The following is a 13,292-nucleotide window of genomic DNA, read 5'->3' on the forward strand; positions in this document are numbered from 1 at the left end:
TTTCCCAGTCTCTCTCTCTCTCTCTCTCTCTCTCTCTCAAATTAAAAAAAAAAAAAAAAAGATTTATTCAGGAGGGAGTGCATGAGTGAGCAGGGGGAGGGGCAAAGGCAAAGGGAGAGAATCCTGAAATAGACTCTGTGCTGAGTGTGGAGTCTAACCCAAGACTTGATCCCAGGAACCTGAGATCATGACCTGAGCCAAAATCAAGAGTAAGCCTCTCAACCAAATGTGCCACCCAGGCAGTATATACCTTTCTGGACATTTCATCTAAATGAAATCACACAATTTGTAGTCTTTTGTGACTTCTTCTACACAGCGATGTTTTCAGAGTTCATCCATGTTGTAGAATGTGTCATTACTTCATTCCTTTTTATGGCTGTATAATATTTCACTGAATGGATATACCACATGTTACTCATCTTTTCATTAGTTGATGAACATTTGGGTTGTTCCCATTTTTTACTATTGAAAATAATGTCGTTATGGACATTGATGTACAAGTTTGGTGTTTTTTGTTTCTGGTTTTTTTTTTTTATGTTCAAGTTTTGTGTGAACATATGCTTTCATTTCTCTTGGGTATATACCTTGGAGTGGAGTTGCTTGGTCATATGGTAACTCTGTGTTTAATATTTTGAGGAACTACCAAACTTCACCATTTACATACTCATCAGCAGTATATGAGTATTCCAGTTTTTCCACATCCTTGCCAACACATACTGTTGGTTACTGTAGCCATCCTAGTGAGTATGAAGTCTTATGTCATTATGGTTTTAACCCTCATTTCCCTAATGATTAATGGTGCTGAGTGTCTTTTCATCTGTTTATTGGCCATTTGTATTTCTTTAGGGAACTGTTGATTTCTCTAAATGTTGGATTCTTTGCCCAAGTTTTAATTGGGCTATCTTTCTTTTTAGTATTGAGTTGTAAGATTTCTCCACTTACATATTTAAAGTCAAGTTTATTGAGGTGTAAGTTATATATAATAAAATGTATCCTTTTAAGTGTATGGTTCTCTGAGTTTTGGCAAATTGTCTACACCTATGTAACTGCCACCACAGCCAAGACAGAGAAAATTTCCATCACCTGAAAAAATCACCTTGTGACCCTTTGTAGTCTGTCCCCTCCCCCTTCCCACACTCCTGACAACCACTCATATGATTACTGTCCCTGTAATTTTGTCTGCTCCAAAATGTTGCATGAATGGGGTCATATGGTATGAAGCTTTTTATGTCTGGCTTCTTTCACCTAGCATAATACTTCTAAGATTCATCCATGATGTTGCATGTGTAAGTAATGTGCCCCTGATGCTACTGATTGAACAGTTACCTTGTGTTAGGCATTAATCTGAGAGTGCTTTATATATATTGTTAAGCCTTATAACACCCTGTGAAATAAGTAATGTTATCCCCATTTAACAGTTGAGAAAACTGAGGTAAAAAGGCTTATTTTATTGGCTTGCTCAGGGACATAAATGGCAGTGCTAGAATTTTCACTTGGGTCTGTCTGACTCTACTGCAATTAAGCCCCTGCACTTAGTCATTTTAATATACTGACTGAATACTTCAGGTTTCATTTGGGTTTTTTTTGGATGTACAGGGGTTATGATTCCTTTGGTATATTAATTTGTTAATCTCAGTTTATAATAGTATATATAACTTTGTATTAAAACTAAAAATCAGCAATTAGTGCTTCAGTGTTAAGAATTGTGGTTAGGTGTGCTTCCAGAAAGTGCACACATACTACAAGCGTATAGAGGTAGATTTTTTTCCTTTGCACTAATGGATTCATACTATATACATACTTTTTTTGCAACTTGCTTTTTTCAGTTGGTAGTATGGACAGATTGTAGTACAAATCTATCTCATTCTTTTTAGCAATGCGTGGTATTTCAAAGTAGAGATGTACCATCATTTATTTAAACAGGTCTCTTTTGGTGGATGTTTAGATTGCTTCTTATTGCTATTATAGGCAGTCATGCAATAGGCATCTTTATATGTATCTTAGATAAATTATTGGGTCAGAGGGTACAAGCATTAAATAGCTTGATAGGTGTACTCTGATTAGTTGTCAGAAATTTGTTATTTATTTATTTACACTTCTATCAAGAATGAGTGAGTGATGAGCATTTAGCCATGTATTTTTGAACTTGGTTGGCAAAATTACTTGGTATATTAACGTATCAGTTGGGTAGAATTCACATTTAGTTCATTTCCTAGTAAGTGTCACAGAATAGATTTGCAGCTGAGGTTTATTGGATTCAAGGGATTTGGCATGTAACCCTGCCATGGTGGATGGGCCATTTGATTGTAGATGAGTCTCACAGCTCTCAATGCCTTAGTTTCCATCTCTATGAAACGGGATGTTCATTTTGCCCTGTGCTTTCTGTGGGATGATGGGAGGATAAATGAAATTATTAGGTAAAGTGTTCTATAATTTTTTTATCAAAGAATTTATACCTTGGTTGTTATTTGTATCCTTAGGTATATAGAGATGAAAGAAATAGCTTTTCCTCTTTTGACTTCTTGGGAGAAGATGCCTCCACTTTAATAGTAGGACACTGGAATGGAAATATATCACTGGTAGATAGACGGACACCTGGAACTTCTTATGAGAAACTTATCAATTCTTCTTTGAGCAAAATAAGAACTGTTCATGTCCACCCAGTGCATAGACAGTATTTTATCACTGCAGGATTGAGGTATGTTCTTCATAAAGTTTTGTGATTTATGCCTTTTAAAGTTAAGAATGCTGTTCTATTTATTTTTTAAAGGTTTATTTGTTCGAGAGAGAGAGTGAGTGCAAGTGGGGGGAGGGGCAGAGGAGGGAGAGAGAGAAAAAAAAAGAGAGAATCCTCAAGAAGACTCCTGCTGAGTGCAGAGCTCGATGTGGGGCTTGATCCCTGGACCCTGAGATTATGACCTGAGCTGAAACCAAGAGTCGGATGTTTAACCGACTGAAGAACCCAGGCATCCCGAGGGACTACTGCTGTAGTTTGGATGTCAAAGATATCTGACTTTTGTGATGCCCATATAGCTAAATAATTATTCTTTCTACGCCTTTTGAGGTTTTATTGACTATGATTTTTTTTAAAAGATTCTTTTGGGGGAAAAAAAGATTCTTTTGGATTTAATAAATAGTGAAAGTAGTAAAAACACATTTTTGTTTTCCTTGGCATCATGCGCATTTACTTCTTTTTTTTTTTAAGATTTTATTCATTTATTTGAAAGAAAAAGAACACAAGCAGAGGGGAGGGGCAGAAGGAGAGGGAGAAGCACACTCCCCACTGAGCAGGGAGCCCAATGTGTGTCTTGATCCCCAGAACCCCGAGATCACGACCTGAGCCAAAGGCAGACGCTTAACCGACTGAACCATCTAGGCGCCCCCATATGCATTTACTTCTAGTCTTTTGAAAAGAAAACTTGATTAAAAAAAAAAAAGTTATATGTGACCTATACTTGGTCCGTGTTTTTATTTTTTTCTCAGATTGGAAAACTAACTAGAATCTTGTCTCTATATATCCACTGGCTTCATATATATTCTGTAGTTATGGAATTTTTCTAATATTTCATTTTTTACCTATACAGTGCTTGTAAAATTATTACAGATCACAGTGTTCTTCAATGGAATGAGTATTTGAGTGTCTGTGTTCAGTGCTGTTTGACAGCTCACTACATGTACTGTGGCAACACTGAGAATTATTCCTCCCTTACAGGGATGTTCATGTTTATGATACAAGACACCTGAAGCCTAGGAGAAGCCAGCCTTTGATTTCTTTGACCGAACACACGAAGAGCATCGCTTCTGCCTATTTTTCACCTCTTACTGGTAACAGAGTAGTGACCACATGTGCTGATTGTAAGCTGAGGTAAATTGGGGAGATAGAAATGCATTGTTGAGGAATCTAAAGAGTCTGTAGCTACTTTGTAAACCAGTAGCTTTGCTTACTGCTGCTCCCTATTAAATTGCTAGTATTATTGTTTTGTAGCCTTTTCTGTGCTCCTGGCTAAATGAATAACCTGTATTTAATGGTTTTTCAGCAGTTTTGGGGTCTGGAAATTTCTTTGAGTTTGGCAGGGAAGGTCTGTAGCTCCCCCAGGGAGTAGATGTCAGGCTTCCCTTTCAGCACTGAATGATCCCAGAAGTCCCAATAAAACCAGACTTGTGATATGTTGGAAGAAAGATAATTTTAGCACAGGGACAAACTCTTAGGTTGGGGCTAATGTGATCTACCCTACACATGAAGTACTGAGTGGAAATTGCAGAGCCCCAGGCCATGGGCAGGCAGAGAAGATAGCAATAATTGGGCTTCTGTACAAACCACTTGATACAGTTTTATGGTTTTGGCTTTGGTACCTTTCTATAGCTACTTCCTAAAAATGGCTTTAAAAATGTTATATAAACCAATCAAACCAAAAATAGAAAATGATGACAATAAAAAAATGTGGAGAATGTTAATAAACCATAAAGGAAATGATTTTGTTCTCTTTCGCAATCCCTGATTTTGCTTAGCTCTGTCAGCATTTGTCATTTTATAAGAGTTTTACCTTAAGTGATTCTGGAATTCATTCATTATTCATTCAACAAGTATCTGTTGAATGTATACTGTGGGCCAAGCTCTAGAAAGACACCTAATTTCTGTTTAGACTCTCCTGTTGGGAAGAGCATGGTCTTCACTTTGTGACAGGTGCCCAGTTTCTAGTAAAGTCTGTGAGCATTACCAGGTGGGTGCATTAAGAGATCTAGTCACCAGGCAGTGGCAGCACAGGGTCCACTTTCTACCCATACAGTTTTCTTTGTCTCAGGAGCTACCTATTTTAACCATTCCTGTTCATTTGCACTGCAGAGTTTACATTAGCTGTTAGTGATACATTTTCTAGTAATCTAATTAGGCAATAAGCTGTAGGTGCCAAGAAGCTACACTGGAATAGCTAGGTGCAAGAAGAAGGGGGAGGTGGTGGGATGTGATTAGTTTCTTTCTGCCAGGGTACCTGGTGGAGGCTTCTGGACTCTTCAAGCTACCCCACAAGAACTCCTCCCCGTTTTTGCTGGTCAGTCATAGTCTTGCCAGCATCTGCAAATGACACTGCTCAGTCTCTCAACTAATGAGTCTCATGGGGAAATTGCTCTTGATACGTGCAAAAACTTTTAGGTTATTGGTACATTTTCAGACCACATCCCTTTATATATGATCTATAATTACTGTGAATCTCAATATAGAATCCAGATTATCACTTTATAATGTGCATTTTAAATTTGGGGTAATAGTGTTTAAATAAATTATTTCTACACCAAACTATAAAGCAGTGAACTTTATAATATTTCTTGTAATTTTTGTTTAATATATTACCTGAAGTTTGTTAAAGCCTGATCCTATGTATTTTAAAATAGCAGTCATATTTCATGTCATGAACCAATGAAAAACTTGTTAAATACACTGATTTTCTTTCAGAAAATTTTTAAGAAACAGTAAAAAAGGTGTTACTTTGTTATTGATCTTTGTTTTGCAGAATCTTTGATAGCAGCTGTATATCCTCTGAGATTCCTCTGCTCACTACCATCAGGTAGGTTTCCATATGCTGAATAATGTAGACCCTGGATTGCTGTTAGCTTCATGTTAGAGTGCATACATTAGACATCTGTCAAAGAGATGTAATAGATCTGAATTTTTGTATTACACTGTTTAAGTGTCTCCAGTTGCTAGTTCTTATCCTGTCCAGAAGGGTTCTTGCTTCCAGATTCCCTGTATCTTTCAAGGGTTCAATCTCTTTTAGTCGGTAGCTGTTCTTTGCAGCTCGGTGGTTATTTTTGGTTAAGGTGAATGATCTTATTCCAACTTGAATTATTCATGTTATCTTATTAAAGAAGATTGTAACCTCTTCCCTGGTGTGAGGCCATCTAAAGCTCTTTTGTTTGTACCTGTTGTTGTGGTCTTAAAGGGTTTCCCTACCTTCCCACTTACTTTCTCTGGTTATCCTCTTTTTTGCATGTGCTACTTTTAATGTATGTATTTTACATCCAGTTTTAGTCAGTGCCTTCTTCTAGACATCCCTCTTTATCAGTATTGATGAAGTTGGGACCAGAGTGGACAATATATGTTGATTGTTACATCATGCATTTTATAGTCTGTGGAGGCTACATCTAAGTGTGTTTGTTTCCTTTCTTACAAATTTTCCCATCTTCATTTCCTTTTTCAAACTTTATGCCCATGAAGTATTGATTCTTCCTTCTCCCTCCCTTCCAGACCTTGGCAACCATCTTTCTACTTTACATTTCTGTGATTTTAACTACTTTAGATACTTCATGTGAGTGGCATCATGGTATTTGTCATTCTGTGACTAGCTTATTTCATTTGACATCGTGTTCTCAGTGTTCACTTACGTTCTAGCATGTGACCTCCTTTTTTAAGGCTGCATAATATTCATTTTATGTATATACGACATTAAAAAAATTTTTTTTATGATGTTAGTCACTATACAGTACATCATTAGCTTTTGATGTAGTGTTCTGTGATTCATTGTTTGTGTATAACACCCAGTGCTCCATGCAATACATGCCCTCCTTAATACCCATCACCGGGCTAGCCCATCCCCCCACCCCCCTTCCCTCTAAAACTCTCAGTTTGTTTCCCGGAGTCCATAGTCTCTCATGGTTCATTTCCTCCCATGATCTACCCCCCTTCATTTTTCCCTTCCTTCTCCTAATGTCCTCCATGCTATTCCTTATGTTCCACAAATAAGTGAAACTGTATGATAATTGTCTTTCTCTGCTTGACTTATTTCACTTAGCATAATCTCCTCCAGTTCCATCCATGTTGATGCAAATGTTGGGTAATCATCCTTTCTGATGGCTGAGTAATACTCCATTGTGTATATGGACCACATCTTGTTTTATCCATTCATCTGTTGAAGGGCATCTCGGCTCCTTTTACCGTGTGGGTCTTGTGGACATTGCTGCTATGAACATTGGGGTACATGTGCCCCTTCTTTTCACTACATCTGTATCTTTGGGGGTAAATATCCAGTAATGCAATTGCTGGGTCATAGGGTAGCTCTATTTTTAACTTTTTGAGGAACCTCCACACTGTTTTCCAAAGTGGCTGTACCAACTTGCATTCCCACCAACAGTGTTAGAGGGATCGCCTTTCTCCACATCCTCTCCAACATTTGTTGTTTCTTGCCTTGTCAATTTTTGCCATTCTAATTGGTGTAAGGTGGTATCTCAATGTGGTTTTGATTTGAATTTTCCTGATGGCTAATGATTTTGAACATTTTTTCATGTGTCTGTTAGCCATTCGTATGTCTTCTTTGGAAAAGTGTTCATATCTTCTGCCCATTTTTTGAGTTGATTATTTGTTTTTTTGGGTGTTGAGTTTGAGGAGTTCTTTATAGATCTTGGATACCAGCCCTTTATCTGTAGTTCATTTGCAAATATCTTCTCCCATTCCCCGGGTTGCCTCTTTGTTTTGTTGACTGTTTCCTTTGCTGAATACCACATTTTCTTTATCCATTCATCTTTCGATGGACATTTGGGTTGTTTCTATCTCTTGGCTATTGTAAAGAATGCTGCAGTGAACATGGGTGTGCAAATATTTCTTCGAGATCCTGCTTTGAATTCTTTTGGATATATACCAAGGAAAAGGAATTTTGGGGAACCTCCATATTTTTTTTCTGTAGGGCCTGTACTATTTTACATTCCTACCAGCAGTGCACCAGGGTTCTAATTTCTCTTTATGTGCATCATTGTACTCTTTTATTAGTGATTACCTAAATGGTTGTGAGGTAATATTTCATTGTGGCTTTGATTTGCATTTCTTTTTTTTTTATAATATTTTTTTATTATATTAGTCACCATACAGTCGATTTGCATTTCTGTAATGATTAGTGATGTTGAACATTTTTTTCATATGTTTTTTGGCCATTTATATATCTTCTTTGTAGAACTATTCAAGTCTTGCCCACTTTTGAATTGGGTCCTTTTTGTTTTGAGTTGTAGGAGTTCCTTACATATTATGCATATTAACCCCTTACCGAATATATGATTTGTAGATATTTTCTACTGTTTTGTGGGTTGTCTTTCACTCTGTTGATTTTTTCCTTTGGTGCACAGTTTTTGAGTTTGATATAATCCTGTTACTTTTTTTTCTTGTCCAATTGATTATCAAGTGACTGCTCAGAATGTCCCCCTTATCAAATGTTTGTTGATGTAATGGTGATGCCTCACATGCAGGATCTGGCTACCTTTGCAGGTGTGAACACCTGGAATTTAGATTAGTGTCCCTGGTCCTTTCAGATTTCCAATAGTATGCTGGATAGAAATGGCAGGAGTGGGCATCCTTGCCTTTTCCCCTATCTTTGAGGAAAAGCTTTCAGTCTTTAACCATTGAGTATGATGTTAGCTGTGGGCTTTTCATATATAACCTTTATTATGTTGAGATGGTTTCCTTCTGTTCCTAGTTCATTGAATGTTTTTATCATGAAAGGGTATTTATTTTGTCAAATGATTTTTCTGCATCAGTTGAGATGATCATATTGTTTTTGTCCTTCATTCTGTTAATGTGGTATATTATATCAATTGAGTTTTGTATGTTGAATCATCCTTGCATTCCAGGTATAGATCCAACTTGGTCATGGTGTATAATCCTTTAAATGTGCTATTGAATTTATTTTGTTAGTATTTTGTTGAGAATTTTTGCATCAGTTTTCAGTAGGGATGATAGTCTGTCATTTTATTTTTTTGAGGGGTCGTTGTCTGGCTTTGGTATCAGAGTAGTGTTGGCCTCAAATAAGTTTGGAAGTGTTCCCTTCTCCTCGGTTGTTTGCAGGAGTTTGATGAGCACTGGTGTTATTTATTTAGGGAGAGAGAGAGGATCGGGGGATGGGCATAGAGAGAGGGAGAGAGAGAATCTTAAACAGGCTCCACACCCAGAGTGGAACCTGATGTGAGGCTCAGTCTCACAGCCCTGAGATCATGACCTGAGCCAAAATCAAGAGTTGAATGCTTAACTGAGCCACCCAGGTGCCTCTGGGTTAATTCTTTAAATGTTGGGTAGAATTCTCTAGTGAAGTCATTTGATCCTGGGCTTTTTCTTTGTTGGGAAGTTTTTGATTGCTGTTTTAATCCCCTTAGTTATAGGACTATTTAGATTTTCTATTTCCTCATGATTCAGTCTTGGTAAGTTGTATGTTTTTGAGAATTTTATCCATTTCTTCTGGGTTAACCACTCTGTTAGCATATAATTGTTTATACTGTTCTCTTATAATCCTTTTTTATTTTTTGTGACATAAGTTGTAATATCCTCTCTTTCATTTCTCATTTCAGTTTCTTGCATTTTCTCTTTTTTCTTTTTTTTTTCAATCTGGGTGAGGGCATATCAATTTTGTTGATCTTCTCAAAAAACCAACTCTTTTTTTTTTCTATTGTTTTTCTGTTCTCCTTTTCATTTAGCTCTGCTCTGATCTTTATTATTTTCTTCCCTCTAACTTTTGGTTTAGTTTGTTCTTTTTCTAGTTCCTTGAGGTGTAGTGTGTTGATTTTGAGATCTTTTTAAAAATTTTTTAATTTTTAAAAAAGATTTTATGTATTTATTTGACAGAGAGTGAGCACACAAATAGGCAGAGCGAGAGGGAGAAGCAGGCTCCCTGCTGAGCAAATCTGGGTCTCCATCCCAGGACCCTGGGATCATGACCTGAGCCGAAGGCAGACACTTAACTGACTGAGCCACCCATGCACCCCCCCTTTTTTAAAGATCTGTTTATTTTAGAGAGTGAGTGAACGCGAGTGGGAGGAGAGGTAGAAGGAGAGAAGCAGACTCCCTGCTGAGGGCAGAGCCTAACATGGGTCTCTATCTCACCACCCTGAGATCATGACCTGAGCAGAAATCGAGTTGGACGCCTAACTGGCCACACAGGTGCCCCGAGATCTTTTCTTTTTTAGTGTTCACTGCTATAACTTTCCCTCTTACTGTTGCTTTCATAGCATGCCATAGATTTTGGTATGTTGTGTTTCATTTTTCATTGTTAGATATTTTCTTTCCTTTTTTTTTTTTTTTTTAAAGATTTTATTTATTTATTTGACAGAGAGAGACAGCCAGTGAGAGAGGGAACACAAGCAGGGGGAGTGGGAGAGGAAGAAGCAGGCTCCCAGCAGAGGAGCCTGATGTGGGGCTCGATCCCAGAACCCTGGGATCACGCCCTGAGCCAAAGGCAGACGCCCAACGACTGAGCCACCCACCCATTGTTAGATATTTTCTAATTTCCCTTGTGATTTCTTCTTTGAGCCCCAAATGTATTTTTTACTTTAAAGTTGTATGGAATATAAAGTGATTTCAGGGTTTGGTTATCAGGGGAATACAAAAATGGGATTATAGATCCTATTGAAATGGCAATAACATAGGTTGTGTATTTTTTACTCCTAAGGCTTCTTCTATTTTGTATGTGTAAAAAAAGGGAGGGCATGCAGTCCATTGAGCTAGGAAATAGTGAACAAAAAAGGTGCTATTTTAATAGACAGCGACCATCCACTGAGTACAACCACTGCATTTGTCAGTGGAGATTCAGAAGTGCAGAAGACATCATCTCCTAATTTTCATTTTTATGTAAAGAATGAAATTAGGCTGATGGTAACTCAGTAACTTAATGAAGAGAAACTTGGCAGAGAAAACCATTTAGGAGCAATGCCATGTTTACCCCCCCATTACTGCCTTGAGTTATTTAACACTATCCTTTAAAAAATTGTTTTTTTCACTAGGCACAACACTAACACTGGGCGATGGCTGACCCGGTTCCAGGCTGTGTGGGACCCTAAACAAGAAGACTGTGTCATAGTTGGCAGCATGGCTCATCCACGACGGGTAGAAATCTTCCATGAGACAGGAAAACAGGTGCATTCTTTTTTTGGTGGAGAATGCCTTGTCTCTGTGTGTTCCATCAACACTATGCACCCAACTCGGTATATTTTGGCTGGAGGTAATTCCAGTGGGAAGATACATGTTTTTATGAATTAAGAAAGTTGCTGAGTGTTTGGTTTAGCAACACCAATTTGTTCAAATTAATCAGTGTCTAGGGAGCCTAGTAATTCATGTGGCTTGGCCTGTTTTTAATGTGTTCTATTTAGTGAACATAAAATTGCTTTATTAATAACTGAGCAGAACGTATACAGTTACATACTTACACGTTTAGTAAGGGAGAAGCCTTTTAAGTTGTTTCTATAGGTTGGGGAAGGAATTTGAGGGGAGGCTGTGATGCCTTTAGCACTTTTAATCAGGCAGTATGTTGAGAAATTCTAGCATTAAAAATTACAAAGCTTTGATCAGTATTAAAAGTTTTTTTGGTTTAATATTACGGTTTTGATTCTGTAGTGATATTTGGATTTGTGGTTTATTTCATAGTTTGGAGTGAATATTTCTAGACTCACACTGGAAGGGATCCTGAAAGGTTATCTAACTTAGGGATTTTGAAACTTTTAATTTTTTTAATGGAGAACTCTTTTTCCCCCCTTCTGCCTTTAAATTAAAAGTGAAATCCCAAGATAAGTGTTGAGAAGCCTTAGTTTATTTGGACAGGGGCTTGGGTCTTTGTATGCTGACCCTTTTACCTCCTCTAGATGGCTCCTGAAGCATGGCCGAGGAATTGTAGGGCTTCTAGGAACAGGGTTTGGATCTGCCTGACCCTTGTAATCCAGTGTGAGATTGCCTTCAGACCAGTGTTTTCCAGACTGTGGTTTGTAGCTATTCACATGAAATCAGTGTAGCCATGACCAGCCTTTAAAAAAAGGAAAAGGAAAGAAATAGTAAAGAGTAATAAATGTAATTAGAATAAGTGTTGTTTTGTGAAACTTAGTTATATGTGCATACATATGTGTAAGTGTATATGCATATGTATATTCTGGTGTAAAACATGTCTTTATTACTGTGGTACTACTGTGGGTCATAGTTAAGTGAAAACTCCTGCCTTAGAAGGTCCCAGGCACCCTCATCTGTCCCTGTCTTTAAACTCTCCAGAGGAGATTCATTAGCGTATTAAGTGAATACCTCCATTCCTAATTCATATCGGGGTGGGGGGGAGAATGTAATGAGAAACCACTTTGGGCATTTTGTCATAAATGCATTTTTTTATTTTGCAGAAGTTAGGGCAATGTGAATGTGTTTGTTTGTTGGAAGGGTAGCTACTTAACTCAGTGACTAACATACTTTGGGATAGCACCTATCCAACTTTTTTCATTGCTCTTCATTGCCAAACTACTACTGAAAGACTTTTGTAAATAGTTTTTGGCAATATGTTTGAATTCTAAGAGGAAATATCTTCTCAAATTATATAGCAGAGAAATAAAATGACATGTATAGTTTTCTTCTCTGTAATTAGAGGTTAAGTCTAATTTCAAGGCCTAGTATTAAGTAGGTTGTGTTTATAAGTAATAAAAGGTCTCTATTTTCTTGATGATAGGAGTATAGGAATTGGTAAGTGAAATGGAAAATTTATTTATGAAATGGAAAGTAAAGCTAAGTGAGGTTGACTTCTATTAAACTGCCCCGTAGATAGTAAATGAAGCCTGTAGGCCTCCTTTCCCTTTTTTATACTGCTTCATTTCACAGGTTCCAGAGTGGCAACTTCTGTGAGAATTGCTTTTTTTTTACGATATTGAAAAATACTCTCATTGAAATTAGTACCATCATTTAAGCTTTGAATACGTGGTGGTAATTGCCTGGTTTCTGCAATAAATGCTAGCAAATTCTTGATGTTTCTCACTTTTGTGGTTTCTTTTGCCATTTTAGCTTCATAAACTGTGTTGTTTATATTTAATTCCACTTAATAGAGTTCTGTCTTCTTGAGGCAATGCAGGAAGGAAGGAGAGTGGGGGGACTTGTTTCTCAGTGATAAGCTCTATAATGGAGTAATTGTTTAAATCTAGAAAGCACATAAAGGAAAATTGTCTCCCTTAGAACATCCTTAAACTGTAATCTGTTGTGAAAGGTACTTCTCCCAGAGACTTGCTTAAAGCTGTGTGGCTTCTGTAATTATTTGTGTATTACGATTGCTCTTTTGGGAATAAACCTTTATTTAGGTGGTGCTTTATGATATCCCTTAAGCATGTAAGCTCTGTATTCCACTTGAGTCATTTTCTTTGAGATGCCCAGCCTTTCTTTATGTGACTTTAAGGAGGAAGGAGATGATTCTTATCATAGATGGACAAGTAGGTGAGACTACAAATGATCAGGAATTGATAAAATCTGAGTTGATTCAGTCCTATTTTGGTATTCAGGTCTTTGAGTTTCCTTGCCACAGAGATGACTTTGC

General features: G+C 37.4%; 1 protein-coding gene across 1 annotated transcript in view; it reads left to right on the plus strand.

The window, feature by feature from the left end:
* Positions 1 to 12,730, plus strand: part of WDR76 (WD repeat domain 76) — a 51,500-nt gene extending 38,770 nt beyond the window's left edge. The window contains exons 10-13 of the mRNA XM_045772253.2: positions 2,481 to 2,698; positions 3,713 to 3,865; positions 5,508 to 5,561; positions 10,747 to 12,730. Of these exons, the coding sequence (XP_045628209.1) occupies positions 2,481 to 2,698; positions 3,713 to 3,865; positions 5,508 to 5,561; positions 10,747 to 11,002 (681 nt within the window). The 3' untranslated portion in view covers positions 11,003 to 12,730. The remainder of the gene's footprint in view (positions 1 to 2,480; positions 2,699 to 3,712; positions 3,866 to 5,507; positions 5,562 to 10,746) is intronic.
* Positions 12,731 to 13,292: the final 562 nt, after the last annotated feature.

The sequence above is a fragment of the Ursus americanus genome, chromosome 36 (genome assembly GCF_024610735.1).
Source record: "Ursus americanus isolate L20-20 chromosome 36, mUrsAme1.1.p, whole genome shotgun sequence".
Taxonomy (NCBI): Eukaryota; Metazoa; Chordata; class Mammalia; order Carnivora; family Ursidae; genus Ursus; species Ursus americanus.